The sequence below is a fragment of the Odontesthes bonariensis genome, chromosome 21 (assembly GCF_027942865.1).
Source record: "Odontesthes bonariensis isolate fOdoBon6 chromosome 21, fOdoBon6.hap1, whole genome shotgun sequence".
Classification (NCBI taxonomy): Eukaryota; Metazoa; Chordata; class Actinopteri; order Atheriniformes; family Atherinopsidae; genus Odontesthes; species Odontesthes bonariensis.
Genome location: NC_134526.1, coordinates 3,681,195 through 3,696,817, shown reverse-complemented (window position 1 = coordinate 3,696,817; position 15,623 = coordinate 3,681,195). Strand labels below are relative to the sequence as shown.

The 15,623-nt window shown below is 40.4% G+C and overlaps 1 protein-coding gene across 1 annotated transcript in view; it reads left to right on the top strand.

Annotated features, from left to right (window-relative positions):
- The window catches only part of grin2ca (glutamate receptor, ionotropic, N-methyl D-aspartate 2Ca), an 86,231-nt gene extending 73,815 nt beyond the window's left edge, over nt 1–12,416 (top strand). The window contains exons 7-13 of the mRNA XM_075454764.1: nt 2,212–2,365; nt 2,537–2,662; nt 5,882–6,111; nt 8,326–8,486; nt 8,576–8,763; nt 9,431–9,663; nt 10,201–12,416. Of these exons, the coding sequence (XP_075310879.1) occupies nt 2,212–2,365; nt 2,537–2,662; nt 5,882–6,111; nt 8,326–8,486; nt 8,576–8,763; nt 9,431–9,663; nt 10,201–11,817 (2,709 nt within the window). The 3' untranslated portion in view covers nt 11,818–12,416. The remainder of the gene's footprint in view (nt 1–2,211; nt 2,366–2,536; nt 2,663–5,881; nt 6,112–8,325; nt 8,487–8,575; nt 8,764–9,430; nt 9,664–10,200) is intronic.
- Nucleotides 12,417–15,623: the final 3,207 nt, after the last annotated feature.

Genomic DNA, 15,623 nt, shown 5'->3' with positions numbered 1-15,623 from the left:
CATAGGAGTCTGAACCGTACTGTGGAGTCCAACAGGGTGCAGCATGAGCAAGAATAACCCTGCAAAGTCATCAAAAATGTATTTGTTTTCAGTTACATGTTTTAAGCAGGTGCATTATGAACAGTAATAATCACATTTGTATGTGCTGTTGCATCTTGCTTTATAAATAATGAGTGAAAGTGGAACTACTGCAGCTCTAACCCACCACAACAAATCCACCTGACCTTTTGGAGATAAAACAGCTTCATAATTATAACATATTCCACATTTAAAGGCATTTTAGAGAACATTTAGTCAAATATGTCCCTCGTTTGTTTTTGTCTGTTCTTTTTTGTATATCTCTCATCACACATCCTCTGAAACAGCAGGATGGAACAATGCAAAGGTGCGTGTGAGAGATACAGAGCACAGAGCTAAAGCCGGGTTTCATAATCTCTACGATGCAGCGTGACACAAGCTGTCACCGGCATCTGGTCGTTAAAAACAAAAGACGATTACGACCCTCCGATGACCTGAGACACTGCAGTCTTACTTTTCTGAACAGGAAGAGGAACGTCACCCAAAAATAAGTTCATCAACTTACGAATGTTGCTAAAAAATCTACCAAAATGTGAAAGAAGAACTGGTTGCTCACAGCAACAGTTTGAGTGAGTCAGAAATAACACAAAGTGTAGAGAGTTCGCTGTCAGTGACAAAAATTAACTTAAATCATGCAATGCAGTTCATATGGTTTTATCCGAATGGCATCACTGACAAATGTTTTGAAGGGAAGAAAGAATTTGTAGAAATACCAAAAAAACAGATATATTTTGTGGGTTTAATCGGTCATTGATCTTTTGTTTCAGATAATATTAACATTTTAACCGGAGGTCACTAAAAAGGCTGATCAAAACATTAGAAATCAATAAATAAATAAGAGAGGAGCCACATTGTTTTATCCGATAAAGCCAAGAAGCACATGCTCTTAAACCAACATTTCATATCTCTTCACACTCGGGTAAATCACATAAACAGGAAACTCAGTGTTCTACTGAAAATATCGTCACAACAAGCAGCAGGGGGAGGTCAACGCTGATCGCTGGATTATTATTCACCCACAGGGGGACCAGTTTACTTAATTTACACGGGTTTGCATCTATATCTCTGCATTATGTGTGAGGCTGAGGGCTGCTTGCTTTTTCTTTTGGGAGACAGGAGGTTAAAGCTTACAGATTTTCCTAAAGATCACTACATTTCCAAATGTTTGCACAGCATTCTTCATGGCATTATTGAGGATAATGTTGTGTAAATGTAGGTTTTTGTGGGTTCAGTTACTGCGTTTGATTTAAAAACAACTTTTGATTTCTAACGTGAAGGATTTCTGTTTAATAATAACGTTTAAAAGCTTATTCGAAACCTTTAAAAGAAGCGTCAAAGGTCTGTTAGAGACAGGGACAGACATTTGAACCAAACAGGTTCATGAAGCAACTCCTGAAACACTCAAACAAGTCATAAACAAACCAACTAAATTAAAACTAAATAGACAAATAAATTAAGCCAAAGTGAAATGCTTTGTTCATACTGCCTGTGTAATTTAATGTAGTTTTGTTTTTCTTATCGTTCTTTCCAAGTTGTTCCCAGTAACCAACAATAAGAAGAATCTGATGCATACGATGTCAATTTATTATCTAAAATGAATATCCAACATGCAAAGCTACCGGGGATATCACATTAGTAGATAAGAGCACCCTTACTCTTGCAGTTTTTTCCATTTCAGATAAAAGAGCTGCTTGGTATTTCTTGAAATGGTCAGTTTTGTCACTAAAGCGTCTTTATAAATGCTATCAAGATGGAAAAAGGACAAAAGTGTTGCAATGAAGTAGTTTTAAATGGCGCTCTGTAAACGTTTAGTTAGCATTTCTGTCCCCATAAATGTAGCAGGAAATCTTGGCATCGGAAGACCAAATTTTACTTACTTCATCTTTGAGTCCATGTTCAAGAAATAATACAATTATTTTTAGGTATTGGAGATATGGGAAAAAAAAAAACACCTGAGAGCCTTTTGAGTTGTGTCTGTAACCGCTGATAAAGTCCTGAAGGAACAAAACTGTACATCACCATCAGGGAAAGAGGTGTTTACTTCACTGATAAATGAGATTTATCTCCAAGGTCAGGAGCGGCTGTCCAGTAGGATGTCAACTCTCCACTTCCACTTTCATCCCACCCAAACAGGTGTTCTACAAACGGGCAGACATGGCCATCGGCTCGCTGACCATAAACGAGGAGCGCTCAGAGATCATCGACTTCTCGGTGCCATTTGTGGAGACGGGGATCAGTGTGATGGTGGCTAGGAGTAATGGGACCGTCTCTCCATCTGCTTTTTTAGGTGAGAAACAACTTAACTATCAGCAGAGCAATGGGATGGCCTCATGGAGCAGTGACATACCCAGTTGGTTATATAATTCAAGCTTCTTAGAGTGCCCTTTTGTAGTACGTCCATCTTGTAATTGCCAGGAAAAGCCTTGTATTCATCTTAAAAAACTCCCCGTCTCTGCAGAACCCTACAGTCCAGCAGTCTGGGTGATGATGTTCGTCATGTGTCTGACCGTCGTGGCCATCACAGTCTTCGTCTTTGAATACTGCAGTCCTGTTGGGTATAACCGCAGCCTGGTCACTGCCAAAGGTGAGTCGGTCAGCTGGTGTGAGATCACCTGCTTTACTGAAATGTGGGTTTAATTGATAAACGTGACCTGAGAGGGTGAACAATTAGGTCACATTTCTGTACCTTTGACCTTCAGTGACACCTTAACCATTTGGGAAAAACTCTGGCTGTGTTCGAAACCGCATACTTCTCCTACTACTCATACTAACTTTTTGATTTAGTATGGCAGTTTGAGTAAGCGAGAAGTTTCCGGATGCAGACTAGATTCTCCGAAATGTTGGGTATGCATCATGAGGTTACTACTCATACTCAAACTACCCAAGATGCAACGTAACGTGACGTCGCCGATCGTCACTTCCTGTCAAAACGTCAGTTTCAAGCTAGCTACAACGAGGGTAGGTTCACTTCCTGTTTTCAAAACAAAAGCACCAATTGTATGGTAATGGCTTTCCCTGTGATAAAAGGCAACGGGTATTTTATTTTGTGAAAATAACAGGAAGTGCGTTGCTCACTGCGGCTAGCTTTAGTAGCGCCGAATTCGTGAGAACAAAATTGTAAACAGCCGGTATTTTGTCAGGTTTTCAACACGTTGGGGATCTAAACGACTACTTTCTCACCTGAAAATGTTTCAAATGTTGATAAAGTTTACAGAGTTTAGAGCTTAAGCGAAATCAGCTTCAGGCCGGCTGAAATCGGCTCGGGCAGGAGCGAAATGCATTGTGGGTAAACGCTCTGCATACTGTCTGATCGATGAGTATGCAGTATGTAGTATGCAGTATGTGGTATGTAGTATGTAGTATGCGGTTTCGAACACAGCCATTGATTCTTATTATTATTGCCTTGAGGAAAGGGTTAAATGCTACTTTCATATCTGCTTAATATCTTACAGTTTTTACTTTTTTCTATTGTGACCATATTAGGGAAGATAATTACAATGACTAAAACATTTCTTAACATTCTTATTTAGAAAAGCAGTTAAAGACCATTAATCCAAATACCAGCAGAGCTGAACTTCCAGGAGGGTGCGATATAGTGTACCTCGTCCACCGCAATCTGAAGGATATCAAGGGGCTTTAGAGAAAAAGTGCCATCCAAGCCCATTTACAGTGGTCACATAGTGGATCAATGATGTTAAACTGAGACACTGCAGTTTCAATTCAGAGCCATGTGGTCTATACCATTCCCCATAATGAAAAAAGGCCAAATAGGCAACATAATGGCTTATCTATTGATCTTTGTTAAATCTGTCTTTCCCTTTGTACATTATTTCATAATGTGCTACAGAGCATACAGCATGCAGTGGGTTGTATAGATTTTATCTCAGAATGTTATAAAGTATTACCCGACCTGAGTTATCAGTCAGAGCGACAGCTGTTTCTCCATCATTGTTTGTTATTGTCTTCCATGATTCAATCTGCTTCCTCGTTTTAGTTTGAGAATCAATGTCGGTAAAAGTGAGACGTTCTAATTTGTATTAAAGGGCGTAACCAACAAAGCAGGTCACCTGTAGCTGGATCAGGTTGCACAACAGCTTTGATAGATAAAAATCTAATCTAATAATCCCGTTTTTTGTGAGAGTTTCAGTGACATGTGAGCAAAGCAACATATAACACTGAATCCATACTAAAAAGAGAATTTTCTAGAACTTTAAGGATTAATATGTGGGGTTTCGTAACAGGTAATGGTTATGTATGTCTATGGGAGCCGTTTCTGTAATCTGCCATTGCAGAAAAACTAAAAAGCTGTAAAAGCTGATGTTGTAGCTCATCAATGACATATCCCAGACCTAATAATCCCCCATAGAATATTTCATTTTGCATTGCATAAATTGAAAATACAGCAGTTTTTGTGTGTGATTTTTTAACAGAAATTGGTGTTTACCTCATATACACTGGTATTTAAAGGGTTAATTTTTTTTTTAATAATTGAAAACTTGGTAGTTATGATCATAACTGAAGTGGAATAAAAGATTTATTATAAAAAAGTGGAAAAAAATATTAACATGTGGTATTTTGGGGATAATTTTAGAAGGGACAAAAATGTCCCTTTTCAGAAATTTTCAGAGTTTTGTTGTTGTTGTTTTTTTTTTAAATCAGGCATAACAAAAAAATAAAAATCCCTAAAAATCAATGATGTTGCTAATCATTGACATATCCCAGACCATAATTATCCCTACTCAATAATTCCAATTTGCATTCCATATTTTGAAAATATTGGCACCTAAAGGCTTAAGATTTGGGCTAAAAAGTTCAAATTGGCATCTAAAAGGTTAATATTTTGAAAATAATTGAAAACTTGGTAGTTATGATCAGAACTGAAGTGGAATAAAAGATTTGTGAAAAAAAGTGGGAAAAAATATTAATATATGATGTTTTTAGATCGTTTTAAAAGGGGACAAAAATCAGACATAGCAAAAAAAAATTAAAAATCTTGTTGCTGATCATTGACATATCCCAGACCATAATTATCCCCACTCAACAATTCCACTTTGCATTCTATATTTTGAAAATATAGCAGTTTTTGTGGTTTTTTTTGTTTTTTTTTTTACAGAAATTGGCGTTTACATCATATAAATCAGTATTTAAAAGGTTAAATATTTGAAAATAATTGAAAACTTGGTAGTTATGATCAGAACTGAAGTGGAATAAAAGTCCTACGGAAAAAAAAGCAGAACAATTTTTTAACATGATGTTTTTAGGTCATTTTAAAAGGGAACAAAAATGTCCCTTTTCAGAAATTAAGGAGTTTTTTTTTTTTTTTTAATCAGACATAGCAAAAAAAATTAAAAATCCCTAAAAATCAATATTGTTGCTGATCATTGACATATCCCAGACCATAATTATCCCCACTCAACAATTCCACTTTGCATTCTATATTTTGAAAATATAGCAGTTTTTGTGGGTTTTTTTTTACAGAAATTGGCGTTTACATCATATAAACCAGTATTTAAAGGGTTAAATTTTTTAAAATAATTGAAAACTTGGTAGTTATGATCAGAACTGAAGTGGAATAAAAGATCTACGGAAAATAAAGCAGAACAATTTTTTAACATGATGTTTTTAGGTCATTTTAAAAGGGAACAAAAATGTCCCTTTTCAGAAGTTTTAAATCAGGTATGAGGGTTAATCAATTAATAAAACGGATAAAAAGATTTTCTAGCTTTCCATTTAAGGGACAGCCTACTAGGTAAGAAAACATCCTCCTACTAAGGCGCGTCCACTCTTGCGCCCATGTTTCTAGATCCCGGGGGTCCGACCTTCACCATTGGGAAGTCAGTGTGGCTGCTGTGGGGAATCGTCTTCAACAACTCCGTCCCCATTGAAAATCCAAAGGGCACCACCAGTAAGATCATGGTCCTGGTCTGGGCTTTTTTCGCCGTCATCTTCCTGGCTTCCTACACAGCCAACCTGGCTGCCTTCATGATCCAGGAGCAATACATCGACACGGTCTCTGGACTGAGCGACAAAAAGGTGCGGACCCTCGTTGTCATTGACAATGCCTGTTGTTCTGTTTCATGCACAGCTTAGGGAAACACAAAGCGCTCTATTCTGGGTGGGGAAGCAGAGCCGGCCCAAGGCATATGCCAACTAGGCGGTCGCTTAGGGCCCCCACGCCACCAGGGGGCCCCCAGAGAGCACCGAGACGTTGTGATAAAAAAGTAAATATATACATGAAATTAAAATAACATTGAATAATTTAAACGAAATTGTATTACACCAGGAAAAAAAAAAATTATTTTGACAAAATACTAATACTAGGTTAATTTATGCCTCCTGTTGGCTGCTGCCACCGTTGGGCAAAATTATTTAAGTATTGTATTAATAAAGTATTTAATTTTGATTACAACTTTATTTTTCTGTAAGATAATCTGAATGTCATTTGATTCTATTTTGTATTTGGATTTTGAACATTTTGCACACCATTGCACATCTGAAAGAAATTAAACTATTTAACGTGTTTACTATAAATGCAGTCTCCAGCCTGCTGATGTTACTTTCAAATAGTTAAATTAATGAGCCATACTTATACATCACTCTTTATGTAGAAGTTAATTAAACCATATTTATGAGTTTGCTATCCCTTTAAGGTTAAAAACAAGAATGACACCTGTATAATGTAAGATGATTACAAATAATGCTAATGAGTGTGGGTCCATTACACACATAACAGTGTAGCCTGTGGAATAATGAGGCATCTGGAGCTGAGGTGACGGTAGGGGGGCCCCAAATTAAATTCTGCTTAAGGCCCCATAAAGGCTTGGGCCGGCCCTGTGTGTAAGCAGTGTGGGGAGACTACCAACAGTAAATATTCCAGTCATTGGCTGTAGTTTTCACCTTTAATTCATAGAGCGTGTGGTGGAAGTGAACCACACGCGTTAATGGAAAGCGTATGGCGTCTTACATATGAGGGGATTATAATTTCCTGGTATTTTCTCATGCGAATTTGTCCTGCCTGGGGAAGTCTTCTATAGAGCTGATGAGGAAATCCGTGTTAAACCATCAGAATGAAAAATGACTTGCAGAGGAATTAGAGGTATTTGAGGAAAAGACCAAGCTGTCCGTTACTCATTATGACTCCAGCACGGTCATTTACAATTAACTTCTCATTATGCATCAACTCTGTGACGCAGTGAGAGAAACCAAGATGTTTTTTTAGAGAGTCTATACGGTGTTGATCACCATTCTTTAACCAAGCACAGATGTGCTGAACTGCTCGGGAGGAAGTCAATGTGAATGAGGGACGAGACAAAGCCGAAGAAAGTGACCTATTGTCAAAATCAGCGAAAGGCAGACGATTACCTCACTGAATGAGTAACTCTGACGTCGTCCCACCACCAGTTTGTGTGCCACGCACTACATCTCTTCCCTATGTGAAGCCTCGAAGGTGCAGCCAGAAAACGTTTCTGCACCACGCTGTCAGGATAGTGGCAGTAAAATCCAAGAGAACAGCATTAGCCCTTTGAGTCATATCCTTTACAATGATACATTTTTAACATTCCCCTCTAAGGATCCTCATCTGGTGCTGGGAATAGTCTTCGCTTTCTCTCTAAAGTGAGATAATTAGAACATTTCTGTATCACCGCACAGCCTCTGAGAGGTAAGGTTACAGCAGATGTTGGATTCAGAGAAAGCCTTTTCTCTTATACTTCTAATACATAAGCTCAGATTGTCCCTTTACTTATGTGCTCTGAGAGTATTTGCATAAGGTTAATGAAAAAGAGCAATTGCTGTATTCCCACCCGTCTTTCTTCCTTTCCACACATAATTGCACGCATATAGTACCCGCCAAAAGCAAAATGATAAACGTGAAGTTCATTTCATGCTGGAGACAATGAAAGCAAGAAGGAAGTTTGAACGCCTGTGGACACTACATCCCAGACACCCCGTTAATTTCTATCTTTGTGGTGTGGGATGTGTAAATTAACAGAATAACGAAGCCTCCAGAAGTAAGGCCAATACGGTCAATGTTATTGTCATAGTGTCCCTGAGCTTTAAATGTGTGACTTTTTAATGAAACCACAAAACATCAGGGTGATGAAACAAATTGAATTTCATCATATGCATGTGTTACAAACTAAAATCTCAACAATGAAGGCTGATTTGCTTTTATTCTGTTCCTTGGGTGGTAAGTCAATAACACGGATCATGTTGCATTATCAAGTCATATTCCATCTCCCTCGACAGTTTCAAAAGCCACAGGAGCAGTATCCGCCGTTCCGCTTTGGTACAGTCCCAAATGGCAGCACAGAGCGCAACATAAGGAGTAACTACCCCGAGATGCACTCCCACATGGTCAAATACAACCAGAAGGGAGTGGAGGATGCCCTTAATAGCCTCAAAACAGGGTAGGTGCCTGCCGAGAATCATATACAGTATAAGCACAGTGCACACAAAGCTGTTATCCGAGTAAGAATCCTGTCCTTTACCATGACAGGAAACTGGATGCCTTTATCTACGATGCTGCTGTGCTGAATTATATGGCTGGCAAAGACGAAGGCTGCAAGCTGGTGACCATTGGCAGTGGAAAAGTGTTTGCTACCACTGGTTATGGCATCGCTCTGCAGAAGGATTCGCGCTGGAAACGACCCATCGACCTGGCCCTGCTGCAGTTCCTGGCTGATGGTAAAGTATTTGCAGTGTTTCAGCACGCTTGAATAGCAAATGACAACGAGGAATGAAAAAAGGCGTACATAACGTAGTCTTAGGATACAATAAAAAGCCACTGTACCCATAAAAGAAAGAAAGAAAGAAAGAAAGAAAGAAAGAAAGCGAGGAAGGATATGAATATAGATTACAAAACATCGTTTATCTCAGCGAAACATAGCCCACAAATGCATGTCAATAAAACAGAGTTTAAAGAGGGGATTTATTCTGGTAACCTAAGCCTCAAAGCCTGGTCACCTTCAGCAGAATATGCAACTTTTAGCAAGAGGGATGATAATAATGTGGAATACATAATGTCAGAGCCGACAGGTTTCTTCTCACGTCAGCAGAAAAATCCTTTGATTTAGAGAGAAAGCTTTTTTGTTTAGGTGATGACAAAATAACGAAAATAAGATTATTTTATTATTCTTTTGGAATAATAACAGCTGTGTGAGCACGATTTTAAAAGTCAAGAGCAGAAGAGCCCCACAAGTTTAGTTCGTTTGATCAGCTGGATATCTGAGAGAATTTCATCATCCCTTCCGAATGCATTTCATAGGATGTTCAATTACTTGTCTGAAGACGAGGTAATACCGGTGTTATACAAACAGGGATTAAACCTTTATTCTGTGCTCCTCACCGACAGGTGACACACAAAAGCTGCAGACTGTCTGGCTCACGGGCATCTGCCGTAATGAAAAGAAAGAGGTCATGAGCAGTAAGCTGGACATTGACAACATGGCTGGAGTTTTCTACATGCTGCTGGTCGCCATGGGCCTGAGCCTGCTGGTGTTCGCCTGGGAACATCTGCTCTACTGGAAACTTCGCCATTCAGTCCGGAAATCCGAGCGACTGGACTTCCTCCTGGCTATCAGCAGAGTAAGTAATCCTCCCATAGAAAAGTGGTTTATTTACTGTAATATACAGTTCCTGGGTCTTCATAAAATATTCAGACTGTTGTAAAGCTCCCTCGGAGGATTGGAAATGCATTAAGTCAAATCGCTAGACAACTGCTATAGTTCAAGGGCCACGACAACTGAAGTGAAATAAAATGAGCTCAGAGCAATGAAGGACTTTGTGTGGACTTTCTTGAAATGAGTTGCTGAAATAAGACTGAATTTAAATTGCTCGATTAGAAACCTTCATCTCTGCATCAAGACCGGTCACAAAGGTGAGATTCTAAAATATGGTATTTGCATGATCAGTAAATCACACATTTATATGCCTAAAGTATTGCACTTTGAGAAACGCATTCAATCACAGCGACACAGAGCAAGCAAACCATCTCCCTCTGCAGCAACAGTTTTCCATTTAATTAGTTTTATAGAGATCTGACAAATTAATCACCGTAACTAAATGTGAATGTAACTTTTGGGAGATTGTTGGTTTAATTTTAGTCTTTTCATCCCTCTGCAGGGCATCTACAGCTGCTTCAACGGGGTGGAGCAAACCGACTACAACGGGAGCATGCAGAGTCCAGACATCACTACCAACTATACACAAGCCAATATGCTCAAGATGCTGAAGACGGCCAAGGACATGGTGTCCTCCGCCAGAGTGGAGAACTCTCTCGACAGTGCCACCAAAACAATAGAGAACTGGAGCAGACGTGGAGCCGACAATGTACGGGTCGGCCTGCCACCAAGAGTAACAACCACAGACATGGGCCACGGCCGGCTGCCCTACATCTCCAGCATCACGGACAACCACTCACCGTACCCTCAGAGGGCCATGACACCAACCTTTCCAGTTCATTACGGGGACACGTCCACCCAAGCCCTCCTGGAGAAGCCCAGGGTGGTAACCCGGCCCACACCGCTCCGGTACACGCTGCCCACCCGCAGCAGCCAGCATATATTAGGGAGAACTCTGCCCATCTCCAGCCTCAGCAGCCCACACATCGCCATCAGGGATCCGGCCACTTCCGGAACTCCAAATCCCCACCAAAGCAACCGGCTGTACGTGGAGAACCAGGCAATGCATCCCACATCTCCTTTTGTTCCTTACAGGGAGTTCCAGGTGCCCGACATCTACGTTGAGCACAAAGGACCCCTGAGGAGGAAGTTTAGTTACCCTCCTGACTGTGTGGGCCGGGGAAGGAGGGCCTTCAGCTATGTGTTTGATGGTGCAAACCCCAGAGTGAGAGGTGACTACGATGAGCCTCGATCTTGCTTTGCTGAGCTGAGGGCCAATCACCTGTTGAACAACCATGCCCCTGACGGAGCTTCCATGGCCTGCCCTGCGGGACACTACCCTGGTGGTAGCCCCAGCTGTAACTCCTGTATGAAATCCTACCTGGAGCCCGAAATGGATGACATACCGCTCCTGGGAAAGGACAAGCTAAACCGACGCGCCTCATTCCTCAAAGCCACGTGGGGCAATGACAGAGTCCATCAGGTGGATGAGACAAAGCCCTCCACATCTGCCTCCTCCCGAGCAGACATGCCGGATCTGTTTCCACGGGTGGGTGGGCCTCACCCAAAGCCTCACAAGCTATACGGCAGTCTGGGGCACAACCTAACCTGCTACCCTATGGCTGCTGAGCCGGCCTACTTGGACCCAGCTCACATGGGTTCCTACCCCTACAAGCAAAAGCTCAAGTACTCCGAGTCAACCCGACTGCCCTCTTACAGGGAAGCCATCCTGCAGAACGCCGCTGCCCTTCGCCGCTCCTCCTCCACGGTGGTGCATAGACATTACTCCACCTACCTGAACTCATACACAGACTTACCAGTCTACGTGGGGCCGCTGGCGCAAGCACCATCCCAGTTCTACAACAGTCCAAAGGACATGTGCCACTTGTTTCCCTGTACCAGCCACTGCCAGGATAATGCAGCAATGCTGCCGCGTATGAGTGACAGGCAAGTGGTTTACCACAACAATATGTTTGGGGCCTATGATGGTACAGGAAAGAGGGAAGACCCAGGCTCTGGGAGCAGAGAGCGGAGGCAGGTGTTGGTGGCGCGCAGAGTCAACAGTCCCTATGTGCCAAAGCCCTGGGGCAGGGTATCCAGCCTGGAGTCTGAGGTCTGAGCAACCATCCTTACTGGTGCTCCATTAGGCACACTGACTGAACGGTTGGAGGCTCCGCCCTCTGCCTCTGGTCAAAGCAAAAATAAAACTCTACACCAATAGTGTATTTGAGAGTGTTTACTCTCAATTATCAGTGCAATAATATCTTGGGCAGCAACATTTTAAGGAGAAAACACTGAGAGGTAAATTTCTGCTGGGACTTTGTAAGCCAAACTTATAATACTACTAGAACAAATGGAAATGTTGAAAAGTATTTAATACATAAGAATTTAACCTGTTGATTGTTATTTAAAGGATTTTTAAATTCTGTGTTGGTATATGAAAGAATTCTGGGAGACAATATAATGTAGCCTCTCGATCTGATTACAACTCAATGCATTTACCTTTTTTCTTCATTTTATTCTATTTTTTCAAAACCGTCTAAGTAGATTAATCGATGAAATTATTATAAATTATAAGACAATTTTGTGATCAAAGCACTGATGTGTCTTCCGTAAATTTTCTAAGTTCACGACCTTGGGTGCACCATTGTTCTGAGACTTTCTGGTCATTAATGTAATCTCATTGAACTTCCAAAAAAAAGGGAAAAGCATATAAAATATCATGTGTATTTCCATTGTTATACTACCCTTTAATAAAGAACAAGGCCATCTCAAGGGCCTTTTGCAATCATCTTCAATCCCCTTAATCTACATGCTCTACAATAATTCAATGCATATCACTCTTCACTTGTTTGATATTATACACACAAAACCTATTGGGTGATACAAAAGCTTGGGTTTTAATAAAGAACCTCCAACCTTGTATTCAGAAAACGGTCAATATGTCATATTGAAATGACATTGAACTGGATAAAACTGAGCAACCCAGTTCACCCTGATGGGACGGAGAAGCCTGGTGATGGTAAATGGTAAATAGACTTTCCTTATATGGAGCTTTTCTAGTCTAGCTGACCACTCAAAGCGCTTTTAACACTATATGCCCCATTCACACACAGGCTGTGTTCGAAACTGCATACTTCCATACTGCATACTGATCGATCAGACAGTATTCAGAGCGTTTACCCACAATGCATTTCGCTCCTGCCCGAGCCGAAATCAGCCGGCCTGAAGCTGATTTCTCTTAAGCTCTAAACTCTGTAAACTTTAGCAACATTTGAAACATTTTCAGGAGAGAAAGTAGTCGTTTAGATCCCCAACGTGTTGAAAACCTGACAAAATACCGGCTGTTTACAATTTTGTTCCCACGAATTCGGCGCTACTAAAGCTAGCCGCAGCGAGCTAACGCACTTCCGGTTATTTTCACAAAATAAAATACCCGTTGCCTTTTATCATAGGGAAAGCCATTAACGATACAATTGGTGCTTTTGTTTTGAAAACAGGAAGTGAACCTACCCCCGTTGTGGCTAGCTTGAAACTGCCGTTTTGACAGGAAATGACGATCGGCGACATCACGTTATGTTGCATCTTGGGTAGTTTGAGTATGAGTAGTAACCTCATGATGCATACCCAACATTTCGGCGAATCTAGAATGCATCAGGGAAATGCGCGCTTACTCAAACTCGCATACTAACTCAAAAAGTTAGTATGAGTAGTAGAAGTATGCGGTTTCGAACACAGCCACACTCATACAGCACGACTTAGTCTAATCCTACTTCCTACTACATTCACGCTGCATTCATACACCGATGGATGCATCGGTAGGCAACATCGGAGGTTCAGTGTCTTCCCCAAGGATGCTTCGGAGTCGAACCCCCGACTTTTCCGATTGGTGGGCGACTGCTCTTCATCGTGAGCTACAAAAATCTTTGTCTTCTCCTTTTACGCCACAAAATCAAAGGTTTTGAGTTTGTTTTTCTATGCGTGAAAGAAGGAATTTGTGCCGTGACAGCGTCTGAAAAGTGCGACTTGCGAGTCTGACAGTCAATGAAAGTCACCGGCAATAGAGGAACTGATACACCATAATCAGCACTTTTATCACATCAAGTGCATGAAATCATCACAGTACACGTGTTAAAGTAAAACTTAACCATAACAAGAGAAATCCCAGACCGTTTAAGCCAAATGACATCGTTACATATATGGTAGTATAAACTCAGAAGTAAATCTACAAACCCAAGACAAAACTGATTTCAAAATAAAGAAATAATTTGTTGAAGGTTCAAAACCGCAGAGACCTAAAACTTCCATAACTACCCATAAGAAACACAGCTCAGACAATCTTAAATTTAACTGATCAAAGCTCAAATCAGCAGCAGGAAAGCACCATAAAAAATAAATAATAAATAAATAATCAATCCTCCTACCCAGTTGAAGTAAGTCTGTGATGATGAGGGTGTCAGCTGGGTCCACGTGAGGACGCCCACAGTTCCAAGCTACAAACACAGAAAATAGATCAGCGGCTGGAGACTTGTGTTTAAAAGGATAATGATGAATCAATTAAGTTTACATCAATAAAGCAAAATATAACACCAGTCAAAGCTTCAGTGAGCAACGGGTAAATAAAACCAACAATCCAGCTGCTAAGATTCATCCCAAAACACAGGTTTACTTTTCAAAATACTATATAGGCCCCACTTAACCAGCAAAGAACAGAGGGATTATACTCAATTTAAAACAGTTGCTTTGTTTAAACAGGATGTGTTTAACTCCAAATATTTGCTTAATTCTACAGAAACTGGGGATCCCATCTAAACTCTCTGAGGCACCCCTTTTAAAAAGAATTCAGTATCTAATATATATTCTAATCAAAGTAGAAGCAACTAGCTTCCTTATATGTTACCTAAACTGAGTCCAACTAGTTATCTTTCAAGCTATTTATTTATTTACTTCCCTAAATTGCCTCTGCATGGTTATTCAGCCTGTGCACCATGGCTGCACTTATTTATTTAAATCAATCTGGTAGACAGTGTTTTTGATTAATGCAAAATAAATAAGATTTCCTGTTTATTTCTTAAAGTGGGTATTCAACTAAACAAAAAAAAGCTAATTTTGTGGTTATTTTTCCCTGTTTGCACCTGTACAATGCAAGCAAAAAGCATATTTTAGAGGAAAACCTTACTTTACATAATGCAAATGCTTGTATTTTCAAGCTTTTACGCCTTTGTAAGCAAAATTTGTCGGATAAATATTAACCTTTGTTGTAGTTGCGTTTGCATGAAAGACGGTCTATATATTTCTACAAAAAGAAAAGGGTTTATTTTGCATGAAAAGACAATTACAGCACACTTAAAAGTAATTTAAAACTTATCTGACTGATATTTTATTACAAAAGACGATGCTTTGATGGTGTGGTCTGAGCTTATAAAATCATAGAATCGGTTTTAAAATAAAATGAATGGTCTAATCGTTAAATAAGGCACAAAACTACAATCACTCACAGGCTCCAAAGAGGTTATTCTAGTTAAATTAGTAAACACTTTTATCTTTTTGTTTTCAGAGATGTAAGGACCTTTGTTTTCACATGATATGAAACATGAACAGGGTTACCTTTATCGACAAGGAGAAACTTTTTTTTATCGTTAAGAAGTAAACTCCAGGTCAACTGCACAGTAACCGCCACAGCTAACCGTCGCCTGATTGGCATGTGGGGTTTCCCAGTCAGACCTGCAGGGGCCAACAGAGGGCGCTCTAACGGGCCGACAGAGGGCGCTCTAACCGGAACCTCCGCATATGCGGAAGTTGCTCTAAACAACACTTAAAATCACTCACTCCTCACTTTATAGTGCACTTTATTGGTCACTATTCTAATAAAGGACCAACAAGGAGAAACACTGCCATGCATCACCCGCACTTCTGTGGGTTTTA